The sequence below is a fragment of the Phaethon aethereus genome (assembly GCF_964289735.1).
Source record: "Phaethon aethereus genome assembly, chromosome: 2".
Taxonomy (NCBI): domain Eukaryota; kingdom Metazoa; phylum Chordata; class Aves; order Phaethontiformes; family Phaethontidae; genus Phaethon; species Phaethon aethereus.
In genome coordinates, this window is record NC_138582.1 from 94,924,696 (window position 1) to 94,950,111 (window position 25,416).

The 25,416-nt window shown below is 43.1% G+C and overlaps 1 protein-coding gene across 1 annotated transcript in view; it reads right to left on the reverse strand.

The window, feature by feature from the left end:
• Positions 1-25,416, reverse strand: part of DUSP22 (dual specificity phosphatase 22) — a gene marked incomplete at both ends in the record, with an annotated part of 42,611 nt that overhangs the window by 16,761 nt on the left and 434 nt on the right. The window contains 2 exons of the mRNA XM_082015566.1: positions 11,023-11,105; positions 19,848-19,881. Coding sequence (XP_081871692.1) covers positions 11,023-11,105; positions 19,848-19,881 — 117 coding nt within the window. The remainder of the gene's footprint in view (positions 1-11,022; positions 11,106-19,847; positions 19,882-25,416) is intronic.

The window sequence follows — 25,416 nt, forward strand, 5'->3', positions numbered from 1 at the left end:
GTGAGGAGAGAGGAAAGGAACCTCAAATTGCAAAACTTCTGTTCTCCAAGGGTAGGGCGGGGGGAAGGAGTTGTTAAAAAAAAAAAAAAAAAAGAGTTTAAAAAGAGCAGGATTGTATTTTTGGCATTAAACCTCTCTATTTAAATTTATGTAAAGATACTATCAATGACTTCCAAGAAATTTTTTTTAAACCTAAGCCCCTAAACTTAAATTTGTGAACCCAGATGCAAATAGAAAACCTCCAGCACCTGGCAAGTTCTTTCAGGTTAGTCAAAAACCATGTGTTCATTTGAGTCGTCACATCAACAGATGAGGGCAGGATGACTTATTTTTGTTTAGGGGCATTTTAGCAAAAAAGCTAAAGTGGGAAACAGCCGACACAAAGCTTCCTCAAGCCAAACCAACAAGAGTTTATCATGGGTTTTGTCCAGTAATGCACCAAACTGAACCTGCTAAACTGAAAACTGTTCAACCGTTTGTTTGTCCTTTCAGTTACGTTCTGTAGCAATCACCATTGGTGCCGATTTTATTAATGACTCATAGAAAATACATTTGTGTTTCAGCAAAAAACAACCACTAATTGACTTTAGTGAACAACACATTCAGGTTTGGTTTTGAAAAATATTATAAATGAAATTGAAATTACATTAAGAATATGAACAACTGAAAGCAGGATGCTCCTGCAATAGAACTTATACATTTGGTTTATGTTATCTTGAATAACACAATAGTTTTCACAAGTCATGGGGTTTTTTGCAACATTTGTTCACGGTTTTCTTAGGAAGTAGTCTCAGCGACACTTTTGAAAAGTCCCTATCATTAAGGCTGGAATGTGGCAATCACAAATATAAAGTGTCCTGTTAAAGTCCCCTTTCCCATCTCTCCCCTCTATCATCCTTTCTAAAATTATAAGAGGGAAATGTTGAAGAGTTAAGGATTTTACTTTACTTGCACAATGAGCTGCACATATCGTCTCTAATTCTAACCCTGAATTCCAATTCTAACCTGGCTCATCTGAAGGAATGCAGAGTGGGAGAAAACATTAATCAGTTTATACTAAATTGTGGTTTATCTCCTTCAGGACACACCAAGAATATTTACAGGACTACACACTTCAGCTGAGAGAAAGGACCTTGTTAGTCTGCCTTGACTAGATGATGTATTCAAGCCTCCAGGCACGTCAGGGCATATCTAACATCTGAGCACTACCTATCACACTTGGTCCCTGAACCCTCAAGGGGATCTCTGAGTACTGCAATAAAACACTATATCCCACCTGCCTCTCTCTTTCAGGGAATGCCCGCACACGATTGCTATACCTCTGGAATATGCTCACATCACAAACACGGATTCACGCACTCTCCACATCATCTTCTCTGCACAGAATAGGTCAGAGCATTGGCTCTATTCTGGTCAACACTGTATCCAAGCGCTGAGAAACACCAGGCATTTACTGGTCTAAACATCTCTTGTGCGAACAGCTCGCCATTGAAAGCTTCAAACGGTCCTCATTCTCTCCTCCCTACCATCTGCCACTACAGGAAGATGCCTCCCCGTCACAGCTAGTGCGTGCTGAGCAATTCAAACAATGAACTAAGTCAGCGCGTTGCCACAGCAGCCTCTGCCAAAGCTACTTCATGATGAAGGCCTGGCCTGACACACTTTAAAAGCCACTTTGTGGAAGTCCCTTGGAGGCTTCTTAGTGGGCTACCAAAGTAATTTTTGAAAAATTAGTCAGAGGTCCCAACTTCACAAGCAGAGCCAATGCCAGACAGGGCACTACTTCAAATTAGAGAGACTCTTCTGGTGCCACTACACCTGAAAGAAAAATGGTAGCTATTTTGCTCAGCGTGATCTTCTGAAACATCTCATGAGGGGAAGCCCTTACCATGAAAAGGCAGTGAAACATCATAGAAGAAAGTTAAGTTTTTTATTAGAAGAAGCACTTGTACACTTCCTTTTGATGGTAGTGTGAAGGCTGAAAATTGTTAGCTTCCAACACTGGTGATATAAGCGCTTAGTGCTATAGATGGAAATCCAACAGTCTGACTTGACTAAATTATTAATTTGCAGAGATGATCTTTATACTGCAGCAATGACCTTGTGATATATTAGCATCTCTGATTTTGAAGGCTGTCTTGCCATCTCTGTCTTTAACAGTTCCCGTGAGTAAGTCTTTGGGCTGGATACCAAAGACAGTAGAGCCTGTGCAGAGAACAGGTTGCCCAGCCATACCCAGCAGGGACTTCTCTCATCATGTCATCAAGATGCAATTTTCATATACGAATGGCCTCCTACAGCTCGAGACTTCTGTATGCTATCCAGCATCGTAACACAGTTTTAATAGACTGGTGGTTCGCAGTTGCTGAGCGGCATCTGTCCAGACTTAGCACATGCTTTTTTTAAAAAAAAAATAAATAGGGATGATTGGTTTCCCAGTATTTCCCTACTTAGTTATTTCGTGTTGACTAGTGATATGCTTTTGAGTCCAGACAAATGTTTTCTTGACTGATGTCTGTGTGAGGATATTCCTGCGGATTACAGAAACAAAGAAAGCACTAAGGCAGCTTTCAGCACTTCCAGAGTTATCAGCTGGGGGAGCTGGGGGCACGACAGAGGAATTTTTTTCTTTTGTTTTAGCACAGGGTAATCTCTGTTATACAGACACACAAAAAATGAAGTCAGTCCAGAATGTGCAACCATGAGAGAAAGAAAGTTGGTACAAACTGGTGATGGAAAGAAAGAATTAGAAAACTAACAGGACATGAAGCTATTCCCCTTCAAAGCTTCCAAAAAGCTCCCCCATAGCAAACCCCATCACATTAAGTGCTAACCGCAGATATGATAGGTTTCTACAGCAAAAAACAGCAAAAAAATAGCTGCAAAAACACTCTCCACAAACTATGCTAAGCAGATTACTTGCATTGTGCCAGAGCTGCCAGTTCAGTTCCTCTATAGCTTAGTTTGCTTTTCTAAAAAACTGCACATGTATAGTCGAAAGATCATCTGTAAAAATGCAAGACTCTCATGCCCAGCTAGAACTTCATTAAGATTTACAACATTCACCCAGGCTTAAAGAAGATTCCAGACCTTAATGCAAGCTGACAGGAATGCATTACCTATACTAGGTCTCCAGGCTATAACCATTTGATATTAGAAACATATCTCAGTTTTTCATAGGTATTCAGTCACTTAGCTATTCGCTTTCCTCCAGAGGTCTGGATTTGCCAGTCAGTCATACACTTTTTTTTTTTAATTCATAAACTTGATCCAGCACTTCCTCTTGGGATTTCCCCAGCTGCAACCTTCTCATCCTTAACACCTTATAAAACAGGTATATCACAGCATCCAGCAGAGACAAAATGGGTGCAGAGAAGCTTTTCCGTAGCATCCTTATTTTTCTACAACTTCTATTCCTCACACTTACTGGTTCTGTTCCAGTTACAGTATATTTTTGTTGCCTGTATTCTATTAATGCATTTGACTGTTTACTCAGGGAGTATGAAAGATTGTTAAAAAAATCTGTGCTGATCTTTTAGAACTGTGCTCTTCCATTTCGGTTCACAGAATCACAGAATGGTAGGGGTTGGAAGGGATCTCTGAAGATCGTCTGGTCTAACTCCTCTGCCAAGGCAGGATCATCTAGGGCAGGCTGCACAGGAATGCGTCCAGTCAGGTTTTGAAGGTCTCCAGAGAAGGAGGCTCCACAACCTCTCTGGGCAGCCTGTTCCGGCGCTCCGTCACCCTCACAGTAAAGAAGTTTTTCCTCATGTTGAGGTGGAACTTCCTATGCTGCAGCTTATGCCCATTGCCCCTCGTCCTATCACTGGGCACTGCTGAAAAGAGTGGCTCCATCCTCCTGACGTCCACCCTTCAGATATTTATAGACATTGATAAGGTCCTCTCTCAGCCTTCTCTTCTCCAGACTAAACAGCTCTAGGTCTCTCAGTCTTTCATCATACGAGAGCTGTTCCAGTCCTTTAATCATCCTCGTAGTCCTCTGTTGTACCCTCTCCAAAAGTTCCGTGTCTCTCTTGAACTGGGGAGCCCAGAACTGGACACAATACTCCAGATGAGGCCTCAACAACACAGAGTAGAGGGGAAAGATAACCTCTCTCGACCTGCTGGTCACACTCATCTTAATGCACCCCAAGATACCACTGGCCCTCTTGGCCACCAGGGCACATTGCTGTCCCATGGATAACATTGTCTACCAGGATTCCAAGGTCCTTCTCCATGGAGCTGCTTTCCAGCAGGTCAACCCCCAACCTGTACTGGTGCATGGGGTTGTTCCTCCCCCAGTGCAGAACTCTACACTTGTCCTTGTTAAATTTCATGAGGGTCCCCTCCGCCCAACTCTCCAGTCTGTCCAGATCCCACTGAATGGCAGTACAGCCTTCTGGTGTATCAGCCACTCCTTCCAGCTTTGTATCATCAGCAAACTTGCTGAGGGTACATTCCAACCCTTCATCTAGGTCATTGATGAAGATGTTGAACAAAACTGGACCCAGTACTGATCCCTGGGGAACACCACTAGCTACAGGCCTCCAACTGGACTCTGCGCCGCTGACCACAACCCTTTGAGCTCTGTTGCTTAGCCAGTTCTCGACCCATCTCACAGTCCACTCATCCAATCCATACTTCCCGAGCTTCACTATGAGGATGTTATGGGAGACAGTGTCAAAAGCCTTACTGAAGTCAAGGTAAACCACATCTACTGCTCTCCCTTCATCTACCCAGCTAGTCACTCCATCATAGAAGGTTATCAGATTGGTCAAGCACGATCTCCCCTTGGTGAATCTATGCTAACTACTCCTGATAACTTTCTTTCATCCATGTGCCGAGACATGGCTTCCAGTTCAGCTTCTTAGATAGAGTATTTGAAACCCTATTTCTACTCCGATTAAAATTTTAAAATTTGCAAGGAAAAAAAATATCTAAAATTCTTTATAAGATGACCTGGCCTGTGAAGTTTTTTATTTTCAAAGATATTATTCATTTAAATTGTGCTGCCTGCACAAGCTAACAGACTGAACAAAAAAGATGCTTAGTTCAGTCAACAATTAGCTCTTCTCTACCTCCCTCACACCCACCTACCATATTAACACTTATTTAGGTAGTCATCAATTCAGGAAAAAGGGAGGGAAACCACTGCTCTGGAGATAGCATATACCAGATTAAGATAATATTATTAATGGCATCTGAATACAAAGAAAAAAAGAATAAAAACTGTCCTCTGCAGGTGCTCTGGTTAACTGCAGAATAAGGGGGAAAATCCATAACCTATAAAGTTAGAGAAAAAGAAGGAATGTTTCACAGGCATCACAGAGTATTTTCTCAGTAACCAGAAGACATTATGGCAACATTCAAAGAATTCCATACAGTGCTTTAAGATCGCTCTTTTTGTTTGGAGAAGAAATCCCACAAACAGTAAGACTTGAAACAGAACCACCAGATGCATGAGTATCACATGGACACAGATCAGCTAGTCATATGAAATGGAGATGCCTAAAACTTTATGACAGCTTTGGTACTGAGCAGAAAGAGATGAAAACGGCCCCCAAGCCAAAAAATTGTGCACGTTTTGTTGGGATTTCATTTACTTATGCTTCACCCAAATGACTTTAACTGAAACTATCACATATGCTGATATACTCCTTCCTCATCTGAAAAAAAAGACACACTAAAAATAAAAACAAAACAAATATTCTGTAGCAACAGAAAACAAAGAAAGAAAACTGGCATGCATATAGCAGCAGCACACATGCAAAAGCCTACTTGTGATGCAATTTGTCATAAACAAAATTAATAACAGAAAGCTTTTGGGGCAGAGGACAGTGCAGGAATGCCCAACGTAAACTCTTGTTGATTTAAGATCTACATTACAGTGATCGTTATGATGCTTCCAAGATGAGCGCAGCATACAGAGCTTCCTGCGATGCAGGAGTGGTCAGTCTGACAATAGTAACGCTATAAATAAATTAATACCAAAGGACTTCACAACCACAGGCGACTGGTAGCAGGATTCATACATTTACTAGATCAAAATTCTGGTGCAGGTCAAGAGCAACAGCAACATTACTAGCAACTGACAAATGTGTGGCGGACCTTATGAAAGAAGCTGGTAGTTTCAGTCCATTTCCTGATTGATGGACAGGTGTCTACAACGCACACAAGTCACCACAACTGGCACCCCGAAGGATCTCAGACAGACCAAGGACCGTGAGATGCTCTGAACTGTAAAGTGCAAAGCTCAGACACCTCTGTAACCCAGACTTACTTGAATCAACTTCCCCACAAAAATGGAGCACGTGAGAAAATCCACTGTTGCCTCTGGCAATGTATTTCAGCAATTACTTACCCTCACAGTTAAAGCCTTGCTTACTTCCAGTCTTAATCTGTGTGACATTGTTTGTCAGCCACACATATCACGCTGTTCTCTAAGGTGGGCTCTCTGCATGGGGACCCACAGACTGTCATCAGACCATCCCTGCCTCTCTTTGTGGACAATACCTCTCTGGGACAGGGCTTGAATGGCTGTCTGACCAGAAGACCTTCTAGCACCCCTTCCTCCGCCGCTAGTCCTGCTGTACTCCTTCCTGCAGTACACATAGCAACTGCTGCCCAATGCACTGGAGGAAGCATTCTTGCTTTTGCCAGTATTTAAGCACGTGTATGTATGTGTGTGGTTGGGAGTCGGGGAGGGAAGGGTAAGAGTGCGGATTAAGGATGCTGGAAGTTCAGGTGCTTGGACATAGCTGTCCACCACAGCACACACTTTCCAGAATGGGATGCAGCTGTTTTCAAGCAGCTGCACAATCCATACCAACATCCTATTTGGTCTGGGCTCACATTCACCTCTACGTAACATCCCCCAGAACAGGGTCAAACACCTGGAAAACCCACAGAGAAACACTCTTTGCTTCAATCGACCTGCAACCAGATTCTTGTAGGCAAGATTAACAAGATTTGGCTTCACCTCCTTCACTTATATCAACTGGTGCAAAATTTATTAGATTCCAGATCTAAGGCAGCAGAGTAAGACCTTGCTGGTGTCCTTTGAAGCAACAGGGGGAAGAATTCCTCAGGATTAGTTAAACATGCTTCCACATCCTCTGTGGGTTCTGACTGACCGCACCAGCTTGGTTAAGATATATGGATATCACAACAGCCAGACCTTTTGGTCTCAAACCCCAATGGCTATATTTCCTAGCTTTAAAAAGGGAGTTCTACTAAGAGGTCCAAAGTCACTGACAGATATACTATTATTTAAAGCACACTCTGAGATAGCTGGTTCCTCATCCACCTTTTAGTGTCTCTCACATTCTGAACAGAGATATTAAAATCTGAACTAACTGAGAAATAGATTAGAAAGCAGGTGGCAAGAAACCTAATTATTCTCCTCTGTATATGGCTTTTGTGTGGATTTATAAAACATCTGTGAGTGTTCCACGGGCAGACATCCAGAGTGGTCTGAAGGAGCCAACTTGATTTACCAGGGCTATTGCCCCTCGGCCTCTGCAGGAACACACATGATGCTGTTGGACACCACTCTTACTCAAGGGGTGAATTCTGTGCATCTGAAATAACAAACCTTGTTCCACACGGCATGCAGTACTTTCTCTTGGACATGCCACCAGTTACCTACAGTTTTTTCTGATGGGAGTTATAAATGTGCATCTTTAAATTACAAAGTGCTTACCTAAGTGGTTAAGATCCTGTGTAAGAATGGTGTATTTCATTGGAATGAGCCTTAGGATGCCTCTTTAACTACAGATTAATTGCAGGCTTGGTTTCATTAGAGGACAAATTTCCTTGAAACAGTTTATACAAAAAGAACTAAGGGGCAATATTGCAATATAGTTCAGGACAGATTTTGGCAAATTCCTTCCAGTCTAAATTGCTTGAAGTCTTACAAAACAATTCTATGTCTTGTATTTAATGCAGTCTGCCAATGTCTAAAGGTATAAAAAGTCTTAGAATCCAACTGATTTTTAAACCTATTTTTTCCAGTTATTCCAGCATGAAAGTATGCAATAACTTCCTAAGGCCAATTATGAGCCCCCCATAAATCAGACATGGTGATTTGTAAAGGATCATTGAGATAGTGTCTGAAACCAAATTTCAGTATGAAAACATTCTTTTTTTTTTTAATTCTCAACAGGCACACACTATGAAACCTAAACCAATATAACAAATATTTTTTTGTGAAACTCTTCAATCATTTTCTATTAAATTGGTAAGCTATGAGAAACTAAAGCAACACACATCCAAATACTGCAGTATATAAAGCACAGAGGAAAGCACACTTTAAAAGGCACTGTGAATATTTTAAACACAATCAAGTAAAAATGGTGTGTAACAATGGGGCAATGTTGTAAGTTACTGAAGTGGAAAATAATTTTACAATCTGTAGCAAGTTGGTGTTCACCACATACACTGACGTTTGCTTTTATTTCTTGAGTATTGCATCATTGAGTATAGACAATGAAGCCAAGTTAGTCATTTTCATTGTCTACCCACTACTACCAGCTTTAAGTACTGTATCAGAAGTATTGCTGCATCAAAACAGTCATTACTGAAACTTCAAAATCTGACAAGCAAGATGTGGGTAATTCGTAAATACCTCTTTGAGAGCTAAGGTATGCATCCATATTTGTTCCAGACAGAAAAAAAAAGGCCAAATTCTCTTTGACAACATGTTACTACAACGCTGTTGGGTTTTCAGTATCTAAAAACACTTACCTTCCATAGCTTGCAAAGAAAGCTTTGTTTAGTGAAATATCTGCAGCATTTCCTATAGGTTGACTAGGAAATACTTGAGATAAAATATTGTTAGTAAAAGACAAATGCAACTACTGCAGTTCAAGAGAATGCAGCTTTTTACAGTTGATCCACATTCACATAAATACACACACAAAACAGGGAACCTCAGGCAAAAAAAGATTCTCACACCACTGCAATTCCATGTTTAAAGGTCTGAATAACATCAGACCGATTTCTGAACACAAATGCAAGCACTCACTTTCCCAGAGTGAAAACCAGGGGGAAAGGAGAAGAGGGGGACACATAAGGAAAGCATTCCCATTTCATTTCAGTGGACTTGAGAACAAGTCCCAAGCACAGTGTGGATACACAAGCTGAAAACAAACCTACCTGTAAGGTGGCAAAGATGTAAATAACAAATGAAGTAACACAACTTAATGCATGTTTTCTAGACCTTGTTCCTAAACAGAGGCATTTATTTGCAAGCAAGCAATGCAGTAAGACCATGAATGATAAAGTAATTACTAATCAGGTCAGTGCCCAAACAAATGGACCTTGCAATCCTTCCACTACTTTAGGAACTGCAGAAAAGTTTTAACAGTTGTTTTCCAGATCACCAGCACATAAGGAGTATATTGCACGCTGAGAAAATAGAAGGCACAGTTGGGAAAACAGCATTCTTTTAGATGCAGGGGTGAATAAAGCAAGTCCATCCTCCATCAGCCATGTTCCCATGCCACTGTAACTTTTGAGACACTATTGCAAACCAGATCGGGAACCGATCTGGCTAAATATAACCCTTCATGTCTTTTGTGGGGGTAGCTAGAGGAAGAAATGGTGACGTGGTTACATTTAACCCGCAAAAAAGCTCCCAGATCTATTTACCATGCAGCCCCACAAACAGATGCACCACCACAAGCAAGGAGGTGGCCTGTGGGCTGCCAAAACTACCACCACCACCAGAAACCCTGGCCTGACGCCACAGCTGATCCGTGCCACAATTAGTCTTCCTATTTTTCTAATCATGATAATAAAACAAAGCAAGCTTCTATCAATTTTAGAGAACAGCAACCTAGCGGAAATATTACATCTCCCTTACTCAGTACAACTGTTTCTCTCTTCCACTAAGAGCACTCTTGAAACTCAGTATGTTTCAGACTTAACAAGCATCAGGCACAAAGAAGTCAAATGGACAGTACAATAAAGTCAAGAGCTAAAGCTCTGCTTCAGCACACTTCTCAGTTCAAGGCCAACGCCAAATTCACCATTAACTTGATCTTGGTTTTCATCATGACATACTAGGGACACCTTTTGTTCAGCTAACCTATTGACTTGCCTGGGAGAGGTGGAAATTCTGTAATATAAGGACTGAATTCAGTAGAGGCTTTTTACATGAAGAGAATGAAAAGCAGAGATTCCCAGCAGCCTCTGAGGGGCAACACCAGCAACTGCCTTACCGACTATTTGGCCGAATTTCGTGAAAAGTGGAATGCAGGGAAGGAACAACTTTAAGAGGACAACAGTTCCCAACATACATCAAACAGCAGAATTAAGGTGCAGCAAAGCCCAGCCAACCTCCCCTCCTTCCAAGGTAAGCTGACATAAAGAAGAAAGCACAACACAGGAGATGTGCAGCCTGGTCCCAGCTCTTTCACTGCTGAAGATGACAGAGCAAGTCAAGTAATTTCGACTCTTCAGATCAAGTTCCCTTCAGTAAAATGGGGAATAAGACATCATGTTAAAGTGTTGGAGACCTACAGATGCTCTGCTATATTAGATGTATTATATGAGGGAGCACTGGTTCCTCCCACACCCCAAGGCTAAGTAAGGCTATTTTACACAGAAAAGGACTGCAAACCTCTTGCACAACCATCTGCTCCTGTAAGGTTCAAGAAAGGGCCCAAGTACAAAGGAGGATTAGTAGTGGGGAGTGGGGAGAAGGAATGTTGTTTATGTGATGCTTGAACTCCACACAGAAGGAAACTTACCTTTACTATTAAATAAATAACACAATCCCATTATTGTGTTATATTGATTGAAACTGTAATTGTCTCTTCCTTTGTCATTTAGATTTCTTGTATAACAGCAGCAACAACAAAATCTGTGACTTGATCCCAAAACTACAGCTGTCAAATGTTTTCACAAGTAAATCAGTCTCAAAACAACAATTGTACAGAACAAGAAATTAACCCCAAGATGACTCTAAGAGTCACCTGCAAAGTAAGGATTTACCATGGAGTCCCCCACACCTCTTACCTCGAGCATAGGGCGGGCACTGTCGTGGATTGAAAGAATGTGCGTAATGTTATTCTTACTCAATTGCTCTACATCTCGGGCATCTGTGGTCAAGGGAAAAAAGGAAGAGAATTTCTTTAATCTCTTGAAATAGCCCACTCCCCTTTCCATGGTGCATGTTGAAAATCACTTATCATTGGTAGATTTCTTTTTGAAGCTTCATAAAGTAAAGACAAAACTCCAAATGCAGGTGTTCTAGAACACCATCATCAGAGTGGGTAACGGGAAGACACACTTCTAAGTCCAAAACAAATTATATACTATATAAAGAACAAGCTTAAGTGACTCAGGAATGTGTTCTTAAGTCAGAAGTTTCATGTATTTTGCATCTGAAATATAAGTCTGTGTATGCCTGTGTGCAGGTGATGGCCATCTGAACAAGCAGTCAGAGCTGTACAAGAAATAGCTTACCTCCTCTCTACCCACAAATCCCCCTTGAGAAGGTATATTTTTCACTTGGGAGATAGACCTTGTGATATCCAGGTCTGAGAAATGAAGCCAACCGTATCACTTGAATTGAGGTATTAACAGGCAAACCAAAATGAGAACTAGTCCCGTGGACTTGTAGGGAAAAAATGTGCATTTTGCCAATATATACCATAATTTTAAGTCTGAAGAGAGAGATGATAAAGATAACAAACGTATGAGAAAGCAAAACATTACAGCAAGGAAATGCAGTTGTGAAAAGGTGGTTCCTAGACCTGTAACCAAGGGTTTTCAAACATTCAAAACTGGAAAGCAAGCTGGGGCAACTGAAAATTTGATGCTAGATATGCAAAAGCATAGGTTTGTTTCTATGAAAAAGAAGGTAAAATAGATTATCTGTCATCAGCAAGCAACTTGTCCCACACTAAACTATTCGCGTGCCAGAAAATTACCTCAAAGAACCACTAACACAGGTAAAAGTTAGTTTGCGTCCATTTACTTTTGACCTTTTCGTTTGAGAATGGCACAGCACACCATGGCAAATACAGCAGTGGTTTTGTGATGTGAACACCTGCCTTCCAAATCTGCCCATACAATTTGTTCACATTAGCCTGGTTGCACACAAAAAAAAGCACTGACCACAAAGGTTTCAAACCGGCTCTCTCTAGGTACAAAAATAACAATAGCATCACCTGTAGATTCTTTATGTACGTGCAAGAGTTCAATTAGCATCTCTTGCTTCATCTTATTCCACTCTACTATAAAGTTTCAATGCCTTTTCTACATCACAAAGAGGAATTAGACATTTAATTATATTGCCCTATAGAGAAGATTCACATGAGCACAATAACACGCAATAAAATTTAAACCTAATCCAATTATGAAAGCTTCTCTAAGGAAAATAAAATGGAGAGAAGACTCAAAACTGCATTGATTTCACTTGCTACTGGTCAAGCCTGCATCATCAACACAGATGCCTAATCCTTCAGGCGAGAATTAACTCAAATTCCATCTGAAACAGATTTAAGGTCTAGCTTCACAGAACAACTAAAATTTCCTAAAAATCTCTGAGTTAGCATTTCAAAGAAGAAAAGCTAATGTTTGCCAAGAGAGGTCTTCTAATCCACCTGACCTTTAAATTTATTAACAGTTTATAGGACAGTTCTGATTCCTCAGAGAGCCTAAGCAGGCAAGAGTTTGGAAGCCCAGAAGCCAGCTTAAGTGTCCCTAAAAATCACTGCTTTGTGATCTCCAAAGGCTAAGAGCAGATTTCAGAGCCTGCTGGCTGGAACTCACGGTGTTAATGCAAACCTAGCACAATGAGACCCCAACCTCTAACTATCAGTATGACCCACATGGTTAAGAGATGGCTTGCCACACAAGGCAAACAGCTTTAAAGGAGATATGATCCAAATTAAATGTTGACTGCTTTGAACCAGTCTGAAAGACCTAATGGACACAGTACAACTCAGACGGACTGAAAGGTTACAGTTCTTCAGTTAAACAAGGACTTAGGCTAAAGGAATTACAACAAATTAAAAGCATACAGTCAAATGGTGAGATTTCAAACATTCCTAGAAACAAGCTGGAAATGTCTATCCTACACCTATATCCCAGAGTAACCAGCAAGTCTTCAATATAGTTAGGAAACAACCATTCAAAGTACAAAAGCAGAGGAGAAAAAGCTTCCCAGCCAATGACTGCATTATCTGGATCTAAACTTTAAACAGTTTACAAAGGGGAAATTCCCCTGGTTTCCCTGGCACCTGCCACAAGTCTCTACAGATACTACTGACAAAACTATTTTAACAGCAGTACAAATGAGCTACTTTGTCAGTCACAGTGTCATACCATAAATTACAAAAAAAATTCAGGGGTTATGTAAAGGACCACCAAAAGACAGAAGAATAACCATTACCACAGCAATTCTAACTTCTTTACTGTAGCACAGTGCTGTACAACAACATGTTGTGTTTTCAGGCTCACATTTTGAAATCACAGCATGAAACACCCTATTTCCAAATGTAAAAATGAAAGAAGCCTATCACAGTCCATGTTGTGCATTCCTAAAGGGTGTCTCAAATGTAGGGTACTTGCTTCTTCACAGTAAGTTACCCAATATTCTGTTTCATACAGCATAACGCTTCTCGGCTGACATGGACTTTTGAGTAAAGCCTTCAGGAATCTCTCTCCTCACACAAAAGGCACGATTCACACTGGGGAAATCTTCCTCTTTCCCTCACACACCCATATTTAGCTTCTCTTCCCTCAATTTCATCCTCTGACTCCTAGCTTAACCTCTACTCATATGCAGAGAGCTGCAAACACTTAACTGCAAAAGCAATGGCAAAGTCATCAAAACAGGACCGGCACTGGGGGGGCATCAGAATTTCTTTCCCTGCAGCTCTGGGAAGCCTTACTGTGTGGCTGGGGAGCAAATCACCTAGCATACTGTGCTTCCATCCCCCACATGCAAAAGGGAAACAATACTGGTCCAACCACTCCAATTAAGACACATCAATGACTGAAGGACTCCAATACTAGGGTGATGAAGCCTCAAACACACGTACAACCATCTTCTCCTAATTTAGTATTCTAGAACCTCCACAGAGATGCAAGGTGAGGAATTGTCCTGGTTCCAGCCAGGATGAAGTTAATTTTCTTCACAGAAGCTAGTGTGAGGCTGTGTTTTGGATTTGGGATGAGAAAATGTTGATAACGTGCTGATGTTTTGAGCCGTTGCTAAGTAGTCAAGGACTGTCCAGCTTCTCGTGCTGGCCTGCCAGTGAGAAGGCTGGGGGTGCATGGGGAGCTGGGAGGGGACACAGCCGGGACAGCTGACCCAGGCTGGCCAAAGGGATATTCCATATCATATGACATCATGGTCGGTATATAAAGCTGGGACAAAGAAGGAAGAGGTGGAAGGACGTTTGGAGTTATGGCGTCTGTCTTCCCAAGAAACCATTACACGTGATGGAGCCCTGCTTCCCTGGAGATGGCTGAACACCTGCCTGGCCATGGGGACTGGTGAACGAATTCCTTGTTTTGCTTTGCTTGCGTGAGCAGCTTTTGCTTTACTTACTTATTAAACTGTCTTTATCTCAAACCATGACTTTCCTCACTTTTACTCTTCTCATTCTCTCCCCTGTCCCACCATGGGGGAGTGAGTGAGCAGCTGCCTGGTGCTCAGTTGCCGGCTGGGGCTAAACCATGCCAGGCAAGATGTCTTGCTTTGTGAAGTTAGATGGGAAGAAACAGCTGTGGAGTCTTTTCCACCTCTACTGCTAACAACGTAATAAAAAGGCATCCTGTCAGGAATGGGATTGGGGGGGGCAGGCATTACAGCGATAAGGGCCTGGATCTGCAACATTTAACTGCAACTCACCTGTGAATTTTGAAGATTAAACACCTCCACAAAATAAGTGAGATTAAGTTTATTTTCATTTTGTCACATTTCCTCCCATTAGCCAGCTATCCCAAACTAAAGACATCCTCTCTTCTTCCTTCTCCAAAGCCCACATTTCTGACTTTGTTGTTAGTCCAAAAAGCTAGTAAGTATTAAGTTTTCAGCATAAAATTTTAGGTTATGTATACAAAAACAAGGTAAGTGCTTAGAGAAGGCAAGTCAGCCCAGTAAGTACAACAGTATTAAGTCTCAACCTGCAGATGTATAAAGACTACAGTTTCATCATCACCAGATTTTTTTTTTTTTTTTTAATAAACCAACTTTTTGTCTACACTTTATTTTCTGCTTTGGACAGAACTAGAGATAGATACCTAAAGGAGAACCTCCTCTCCAGTGGTTCAGAGCGCTACGAGCTATTAGTGAGAATGGTTTCTCATCAGCAGAGCTTTGTTCCAGAGTCCAGTGATCTGCACTTAGAGAGACATACACAGAAACTAAGCACATGAACAAAAACTCCACATCTCCTGTCCCCACTTCACGCCATGTTCTAATACATATTTTGCCCCAGGCTCTCAGAGGACCTTTTTGGGGAGTGAGAAAGGTGGGGAAAAGGGTCCAGTACTCTGTTTAGTGAGAATACCTACAAAATGTCTTCCTTCAAAAGATGAACCTGAAAAAGGGAATGGTATCTTCACCCTCTCCAGTTTTAATTACCTGAAAGCAAGCCTTAAAAAAGGTAACTTTTCCCCCCAAAAATTAATCAGCTGATAACAGGAATTAACCGGACCTAGAAACACAGCAGAACCACTTGGTGGGCACTGCCTTTTTATACACTTAGTAACAGGAAGGGCAGAAACTTTCCCAAGACTCTCCAGCTCATCCACAGCAACACTGGACTCTTTGGGGGGAATTAAACCTCATATTGTGGCTTTCCCCTCTAAATCAAAAAGCCCTCAAATATTCCATTGGAAAAACCTGAATCTTCCAAATATGATTACAAGCAAGGAAGGACACAAGCTCTTTAATATTCAAGGTAGAAACATTCTTGAGTCTCTGGTACTCGCTACTGCTACACCTTTCAGTTTGGCACCAAACAAGTACTCATTTAGAACCTCGTATCAGAAGGAATGGTATTTTTTCTATTTGTGCTGAGAAACAGGCTAAAAAGCCCAGTCTCTTAAGCAACAAAGCACCTATTTTTATTGTGAGCACAGGTGCCTTCCAAGGGACATCAGGTTTCCAGGGCAGAAGACATGCAGGCATGCAATCCCACAATAAATCCTTTGTCTTTTGAGAGCACTGAATTTCATCTGTAAGGTACAACTGGAACAAACCAAAATTTCCCCCAAACTAGAGGCGGGAAGAAGAGTTAACTTCTTCTTTCTCTTCCCTCATTTTTCTCTTAGCCCCCCATCCTCCCACTGGCAAAGAAGTAACTCCTCCTTAACTTTCACTGAAGAAGCCCAAGAGCTCTGTTTCCTTCTGGGCTTTCAGACCAAACTCAGTCTTAGTATTTTGTATGGACATCTGTGGTTCTTCTTGAATTTTTCTGCCCTCTAGCTGTGCAATCTCAAATACACTCTCTCAGGAACACACCACAACTTTAATGTGCTATTGATGAGCAGAATCACACTTATAAGATAACAAGCACTTAAGCACATGCCGAGATGTATGCTTTTTCAGGAAAGTTTTCCAGAGACATACTCAAGTCCTGTGGACTTAGAGCAGCGGGAGGTTCAGCATGTAGTTCAGTGCTTTCTGTAATTAGGACTACACATAACTTTCTACCCTAAAGACCCTAAGGTGGTTACAAAAGCCCCTCACATTCTATATGCCTAAAGGTTTGCAGAGCAGCTGCAGAAGCAGAAGCAGCAAGCTCAACTTCCATTTCTGCCACAGATTTATTTCACAAGTTTTTCTTGCGCCTCAGTTTATCTCCCAGCCAAATGCAGAGGATTTTGCACTTCAGCTGTCATGGATTGTTTTTAAGTTGATTAGGCCTAAAAGGACAGTAAGAAACCCTATACATAAAGTAGAAATATTGCTAAATATTTAATAATAATTCCCCAATCGGAACAATTGCTGAATGCCTCCTCCAGAGAATGGCCCTCCAGGATTACAGTATTTAACATCTTTAACATCCTGCTTTCACCCAGTAGCAAGGCACCCATCAGGAACAACTGTGTCTCTTCCCAGTCTGTCCATGTCCCCAGAGGTTTCCCATGCAGCAGGGAGACAGGAGTGTGCGTAGAACAGTATTTTGACCTAGCTATGGAAACCCTGCCTGCCCAGGCTCCCTGAAGAGTCACTGGAGAAAGGAGGGGAGGCTATCCTCCAGAGGGCAGGTCAGAGCAATTCAGAGAGATTCCCCTGACCTTCTGGAGAAGCTCCCTCCTCTCTACCCCCTGCACCGAGACCCAGTGGGTGCCACGATGCCTCGAGCCCTCTGCCCAGGTGAGATGCACAACGCCGGGGATTCAGTGTTACCCCTCTTACCGACAAGATGCAACTTTATTCAATTCAAGCTATCAGTCTCAAACTGAAGAAATAGGAGACTGCTCAAAAGTGCATTACAGGAAATAATTTTGTAGACCCATGTCTTTAAAAGTATCTAGACATTTCAGCTGCCCAAATCAGGATACTCTAACCAATCCCAACTGTACACACTGCTGAATATTTTTCCAGTCAACGATCCTCTTTATGGCAGTCTCAAAATTCATTAGTCACTTTTTGAAAGAGTGCCACAAATCAGAACATGCCCCAGGAACATGGTAATCAAGCTCCTCCAGAAAAATACACTGGTGATCAACCAACAGCCTGTTCCTAAATGGGATGACTTCACTGCACAGAGAGCTTGATGCAATTGCTCTTAAGTAGCAGGGCAGGGGGGTGTTTAACAGCAGGGGATGCAGAATAAGATAGAATTATAAACATTTGCTTTTGTATTACTGAGGTACTGTAACACCAATCTTCTCTCTTCCTCTCCAGGTACGGTAGCTAATTTGAGATTATAACAACAGATAGTAGAACATGATGATTAAATGCAATGTGAGCAAAGGTCATAGCAATAAACAAACATTTTGTTTGTGATTTTTATCAATTTAAACAAAATTAGGCTCCATTAACACAGACACTAAGATTAAAGCCAACCCATCCTTACCCTCTTTTATGGAGGTAGCTGAAGCATTTCAGCCTCTGCTTTTTTTCAGCTAGACCCCCAGGAACACTGCCCACTCGCACCACCTTCATCCGCACGCCTCTGCACAGAAGTGACCTGACATGCCATTTAAGGACCATTTGCAAGGCTGAGCAGCCAGAGCAGCAGGAGCGAGAGGGTCGCAGGCCCTGGCGTCGGCAGAGATGCTGACTCACTCCACAACCTTGGCCAACTCCCCTCAGCTGGTCAAACTGTTCATCAGCTGAAAACAGAACTGCATCAAGAAACAGATGCTCTGGCTGAGTTTCGCTCCCCTGGGCGTATTGTCAAGGGCCTACTTGCAGGACGGCCACAGCGAGAGGGACAGACTGAGCGCCATGTTCCCTGGGCCCATCCTGCCCACCCTGCCAGGCAGCTCAAAACCTAAAGGACTCCGCTACCAACATCTTCCCATCCTGCCCCTCTCCTAAATTTCTTGACAGGAAAGAAAAAGAAAAAAAAAAAAAAACCAAAAACAAAAAGAGGAAGTTGGTTTTGTCACCGGCCCACACAGTGGTCCGCCCAAAGTGTTTTAAAAACTATCCTACTTTCCTGCTTGCTTTCTTTTTTATCCTTTTACTACCTACTTCCACCAGTATAAACACACCTCCATCCTCTCATTTTCCTTACCATGGCATGATTAAGTCCCTCACACATACTAGCTGTTGTATTTCTGTTTGGACCCCAGTGTGGCAAAAGGCAGCTTTTAACTTCACATGTACCTCTGGGCTGCCTCTCAAGGTGGTCAGCTCCGCTTCCCAAGGGGCAGCGAGCACTGGACCAGCAACACGGGTCAGCAGGTCCAGAGGCAGGTAGATTGGGCAAAAAAAGCCTACTGAGCTCACAGGTTTTGGGATGGTGGGGCAGGGAAGGAGGGGGGCATGGAGGCAGAGAGGAGGTGCAGCACATCTAAATCCAATGCAGACGTTGTCCAATCTTAACAGACCAGCTGTGATATCAGACAGATCAGGAAGGACAGGACAGACAGGAAGGCCCCTATGAGTCCTGCTTTGCTGTTGTACCCAAGCATAGGAAATATAAGGTCTACATGTATCAAAACAACTGTACAGGCACAACCAGTTTATTTCTGAGTAGGGACACTCAGCTGGAACTGCTGCTAACAGAGTGCTTTGAGAACAGGTCATTTATTTGGATGTCTACATAAAGTTTCCCGTGTTTTCTAAATGTGGTTCTAGCTTTCTGTATACAAAAAAATAAACCTCATGCAAAAAGGAAAAAAAAAAAAAATCCAGAGAATCTTACATCTGTGACACGGACAGCACGAGTATCAGTGTTCAGACAGGAATCTACAGACCTATGAGTCTTGCAAGCAGTGATAACAGAACTCTTTAGCAGTTGTTATAAATAACCAAAATAATGAAAGCAATGAGCGGGAGGCATACTAAGCCTTTACTTATAAGGAGGGCTTGAAATAAGCCTTACAAAGAATCTGCCTGGCTCACAGGCTTGCCTGCCAAGCAGAGGAATTGTTTAAGGCAGGCCAATGTTTAGGAATTCCAGCTGAAGCATGCTCCGAGGAGATGGCATTCATTTTTCTTTTCTTAAAGTACTTGCAGCACAGCACAGGGATGAGAGAGCAAACGAGTTCTTCTTTAAGTGCTAGCAACCGAATCCAGAAATGAAGCAAGATGGGGTTAAAGAAGCTGCAGAGATGTCAGTGAATTCTGTAGGCCTGTGAAACACCACCTTAAGACCCCTGCTAAGTAATCCTAGAGATAATGATAAAACTAATCTTACCTTTAAAGTTGCCAATGAACAAGCCAGGCAGAATCTGTGAGAAAGAAATATAGTATCAAATACAGATATCTTGTGGTAAGACAATTTGACAAAGTTCAATTTGCATACAGGATGGAACATACTACTTGAGCAGACTATTGTCAAATGCAATCTAAAAAGTGCTGACAACATTTTATGCCTCTCTGCAACCTTCTCAAACTACACAGCTCTAGGTACGCCACGCTTTGAGAGCATTCGTTGACAGCCAGGGGTTGTTAATCATGCAGACTCTCACATAATGAAGGCTCTCCAAGGAGAGCAAAAGCAGTTTACAAATACAAAGTCGGCCTTGCAACACACCCTTCCCCCTGCCCCCCCCAGCAGGATGAGAGTTACCCTCACTTAACTAATGATGAAACTTCATACAGAAAAGGGGATTTGCCTAAAGTTGCTAAGCAAGCTCGAAAAAGCACTGCAAAGCAACAGTCTTCAAAGTCTTCTGAAGTGCAAAGCCATGGAAGTCAGGGCTGCAGCACTGTGGGGCTCTCCGACAGAGGAAATCATTGGAAAGGACGAGTTGTGGATGCACACAGAAAGAGAACTGAATGCTAGTTGGACATTTCTCTCCCAGAGCTACCCCCTCACCCCAACACGCCCAGAAGCCTGCACAGGTCTCAGTTACAGGACTTTCTTTAACTGGGGAGTTTCAAGGTCAGTCTGAGGACACAGGCGAGCACAGATACAGAGAGGCAGGTGACACTGCAGCGCTACTGCTCCTACCCTCTCATAATCCTCCTAACTTGGGAACAGCAGTAAGGACATGAAAAACCCCCAGGCACGTTGAACACACTTTTTTGGCCGAGAATTTTGTTCTCTGCCACCTGAAGTCTCTGACCCACGCCTGCATCCTTTGAAGAGACCAGAACTGTGGTGGTGCGATCCATTTTTCTTCGGTGCATGCAGAGTATGCCACCAATACAGATATGTCAGTGCTGACTTCCTAAAGCCTTAGCAACACCCAAGTGTCACCACAACAGCAGCAAGTGTCTCTCGGGCACAGCTATTTAAAAGGAAAACTCCACCCACTTTGCTCAGCCCAGCAGCCGTGAAGTTCCGAAAGTCATGAAGGACTTTTCATCAGGGATTATCGCCCCAGCCTTTGCTTCACTGCAGCCTTCCTGCTGAAAGGTGACCCAGCTTACCACGCAAAGGTTAGCAGGCCGGCAGAAGGGCCTGCAAAATAGCTTTTGATCTGCCTTAACTCCAGGGCTTTCATCCGCTAAAAACGTCACGTTCACTGTTATTTATCTAGCCTTGCAGAAAACAGAAAGGCTGCAGCACTTCTCACACTCCCTGGAGCCTTGGTTTGTGTAAACATTCCCCCCTCAGCTTCGCTGGGTGATCTCTCCCTCCCTGCGATGTCACACCAGCTCTAACCGCCGGGCTCAGTTCTGCCACCAGCATTGAAAGACCGTTTCTGTGGGACCCTTGCTGTACCCTGAACTGCTTACAAATTAAGGGCTGCGGGACACCACCAGCTAGACAACAAAGTGTTTCTTTAGTCTCGTACAAGAAGGCATCTGTAAGTTTTGCACAGATAAGCTCAGACAGCTTTCTTCCCTTTCCTTGCCTCTTCATTTTTCATTTGTACAAATTCAACATTCATACAAAGGCAGCAAAAAAACAGCGGGGCAGTTTCCAATGCCAGGGTATCAAGTAGGGAAAAAGAACCCTTACAACGTCCTGCTGTCCCTTTCCGCATGCACAAGACTGACGGTTTCATGGATTGATTCATTATTTTAAGCACACTTGATGACTCTGCTAGAAGTGCAGCCCAAAGGCCACCATCTCAGGCTAGGAATCAGAAGCCAGCAGTTGCTCCAGAGAGCAGAGTACCCAAGGGCCATTGCTAAGGGCCAAATTCTGCAAACAAAAAACATTCTCTAAAGCAAAAGAGAGTCAAGCTATGAACAAATTTCACCAACCAGATCACCCCAGACAGCTCCCTCAACTTACGCTTAAAAAAAAAATCAAAAAAGCTTTTCTGATATTTGTAAATAGCTGTCTGGTATTTCCTATCTGCAGCACAAATCTCAAATCACACCACCACTACTGTAGATTATAGCATTTTAGACATTACTTCTGCATCAAATATGTGCTCTCAAGAGAGGATAAAAGCTTAAATTCCAGTCACAGTCATTAAGGTTAGATATTATAAATTAAAGATACTAAGAAACATTGCAAAAATGAGGCTTCTTAGACTGTTGTTGGCAAAGGAGGTGAAGTCCAGAAGTTTGCATTTGTGCATCAAGAAGCAACATTGTGTGCTAGGTAGGAAATTAGGACACCATGCAATCAAGGACAGATGTTACCCCTGTTGTCCTAGTCATTCTAGAAGCAAGAAACATTACTATGGGTGAAAGCTACCTGGAAAGAAGTGAATCTTCATGCCTTGCTGACTAATACTTCAGCACTAGACTACGGCTGGGAACTTTCAGCTGTGTCATCTCACACTGCATTCAGTAACTGCAACTCCAGGCCACACAAAATGAAGGCTGATGGCTGCTAGGGGCGTGTGAGAGAGAAGGGGTGGGAGTGAGAAGAGGAGAAAAATAAGGTGGTTGTTTTTGTGAACTTTTCAACCACTGCTTTATGAATAAAAACAGTAGCCTCCTTATATCATCCGAAACATTGAGAAAATGACCACGGACTAAATAACACATGTAGAGGAGTGCACAACCAAGCGACAAGGTCAGGAACACCTGTCTTCATTCCCATCTCACATGAGAACAGCTCATGTTCTCCACCTCGCACAAGGGCAGGGCCCTGCAGTGGACAGCTAATGCTTCTCATCAGTCCTCCCTGAAAATATGCCTCTCTGGAAAACGGCTGAAAGGGCTGCCTTGCTGCTCTTTGCTATGTAGGCACACGCTTATAATAAAACATCTAACTCCTTGCCTGACACTGCTTCTGGATTAGGTGGTACTGACGGGCGCTCTGGAGAAGTTCATCCGGCTTTCTGCAGAGATAGCCAGGCACTGTAGAAGGAGCAGACAAGCCCACCTTGCCCAGTGGTACAGAAGAGTGGCACAGGTCAGGGGGAGGGATTCACCACTGACAAACTGGTGCAGCTTCACTGGCTTCCATAGAACTGGTTGCATCAGCTGTGACACTGATTTACATTTCTTATGAATCAACTCCTACAACGAACACAGCTTATCTGCCCTTTTTGTAGAGATAACACTCAATTTGCCCCTTCAGAAAAGTCTGCATGAATAACAGGCAGTTAACTGTAATAGGACGAACAAGAACTAAAACCCAAGAAAAACTCTTCACTAAGCATATTCTGTTCACAGATAATCAAATCGAAGTACTACAATCTCCTGTCAGCATCTCAGCCACTAGACTTCAGTTCCTGGAAAACATCTTTGTAATATTCAACTATGGACTTCAACTTGAACTTTGAATACAAGTCAAAGTTAGACATTAAGCCTGAAGACAAATCAGGCCACCCAGACAATTTCTTAAGTCAGACCCCATTACTCATCCTGTACTTAAAAGAAGTAAAAAAAAAAAAGTAAAGCACTGAAAATTAGTAGTAGCTAAGTCAATGCACACTCACTAGCCAATTCTCCTTCCCTGAGCAGAATAAGCAGGGTATTTATGAACCAATGCTTTCAGTTTAATTTGGGAAAAGTCAGATGGCTCGGGTTGGCTTAAGGAAAAAAAACTAAGCACAGCTAATTTTACAAAGAAAACTAGCAACAAAAGAGAAACCCCACCTAAAAAGAATGCCAGGCCTCCAGCCCTTGATCAGCACTAATGGCCGCATAAAGTCAGGTGCGACTGCTATTTGCTATGAAATGCATCAATATCATGTGACAGCAAAATAGGAGGGGACCATGCCAGTGAGAAAGGCTCAGCATCCAAGAGCAGCCAGAGCAGCTGTAGCAATCTCTGGAGCTTTTCCTTACCATATGCATTACAGGTCACCACTAATCCTCTTCCCCTGGCGTCAGTACAAAGAGATTCCCTAAATGAAATAATCCACCATCGGATAAGCTGCTTATTTTCTCCTACCGTCCGCATATAGCTCTACCACAAAAAACACACTTCAGTTGGAAACTAAGGCAATGTGTATCGATAGACCACACTGACTCAAGCAAATACCCGCCAACATCAGCGTTTGATGACTCCATGCCTTCCCTTGCCCCTCCGGGCGCTCGCTGACTCACGAGATCAAAAGGAACAGATGATCCAGGGGCACATTCTGAAGGTGGCAAGTACCAGACCTACATGCGGGACCCCTACAAAAATAAACCCTGATGGCCAGTACCCAACATGGTTGTAGGCTCCTTAAAGGAGCCAGCTCCTCCCAAACTGCTGGACATTTCATCCTCTTGCACAGAGCCATAAAGAAGGGAAGAGAAAAATCAAAGTAGTGCTATGCTTGTCCCAAAAGCTCTGGCTGGTATGTGTCAGGGCAACACTTAACAGAATTAAAAATGACGAAATTGCCCGGGGTCACAGATTGCCAATTCCTGCCCACACAGTACCATAGCAGACAAAGAGTGCTAAGCTTCAAAGGGTTGAGAATTGTCCTTCCCCCCCACCCTGCCCAGTTACAACTTCAGCATCCCACATCCTGTCCTTCTAAATGTTTTGATAATTTCAAACATTCCCAGAAAGAATACTACAAACATACCAGAAGCCTAAAAGAAGTCTCTCCAGCTATGTTTCTTCCTAACTGGCTATTCCTAGAAGGTACCTCCAAGGAGTGGCTACATATCACAACATCATCCCCAGACTTTGAAACCAAAAATGGCGAGAAGGACCAAGAGAAGGACCTACCCCCTAACTCGGTTGGACTAACCAGCTAGATCTTTCCTCTGCCTAAAGGTTCTAGTTCAACGTCTCTATCCAAAGGATGAAAAGGCTTCACCTCCCGGGTGGCATGCTAAGCACTCTGGATGTTCACCAATCTGACTTGCAGGGGCAAGGATGTCAGACTTGGACAACTTGTGAGCAGCTATTTCTAGCTCTTCTCCTCCGCTTTGTCAGAGGCCAGGCTCACAGCAAAGCTACTCCCAAAGTACTCAAACCAGGATGTTAACAGAGATGACTCAACTTCTGTTCCTCATAGTAAGCTATATATAAGAGGCTAGTTACCACCACACTTTCAAACCTGGGTTTAAAACAGAGGTGGAGATACTGAGAAAAATCACAGTTGACCCTTGATAATCACCACGACATGCCAGGGGAATCGGCACTTACAATAAGCCCCCACTGCCAAAAAGCCAACACCCTTAGCGAAACAGATCCATCTTCCTTCCTCGCTGCCATCCCCACTGGGGCCCGGCGCTTTCCTGCCCCACCAGCACCGGGGCCAGCCCGCCAGCCCTGCGCCCTCGGAGCTCGTGCCCGCCGCCCGGCTGGAGGGGAGGGGGGAGCAAGCGATGGAGAAGTTAAATGCTTCGATCCTGCGCTCGCCGGCTTCGCCGCGCTGACCGCACAGCGCTCAGCTCCTGCCGCAAGCCGCGGGGCGCTGGCTCGGCCCCAGGCCTCCCCCGCGGGGGACGCGGCCGAGGGG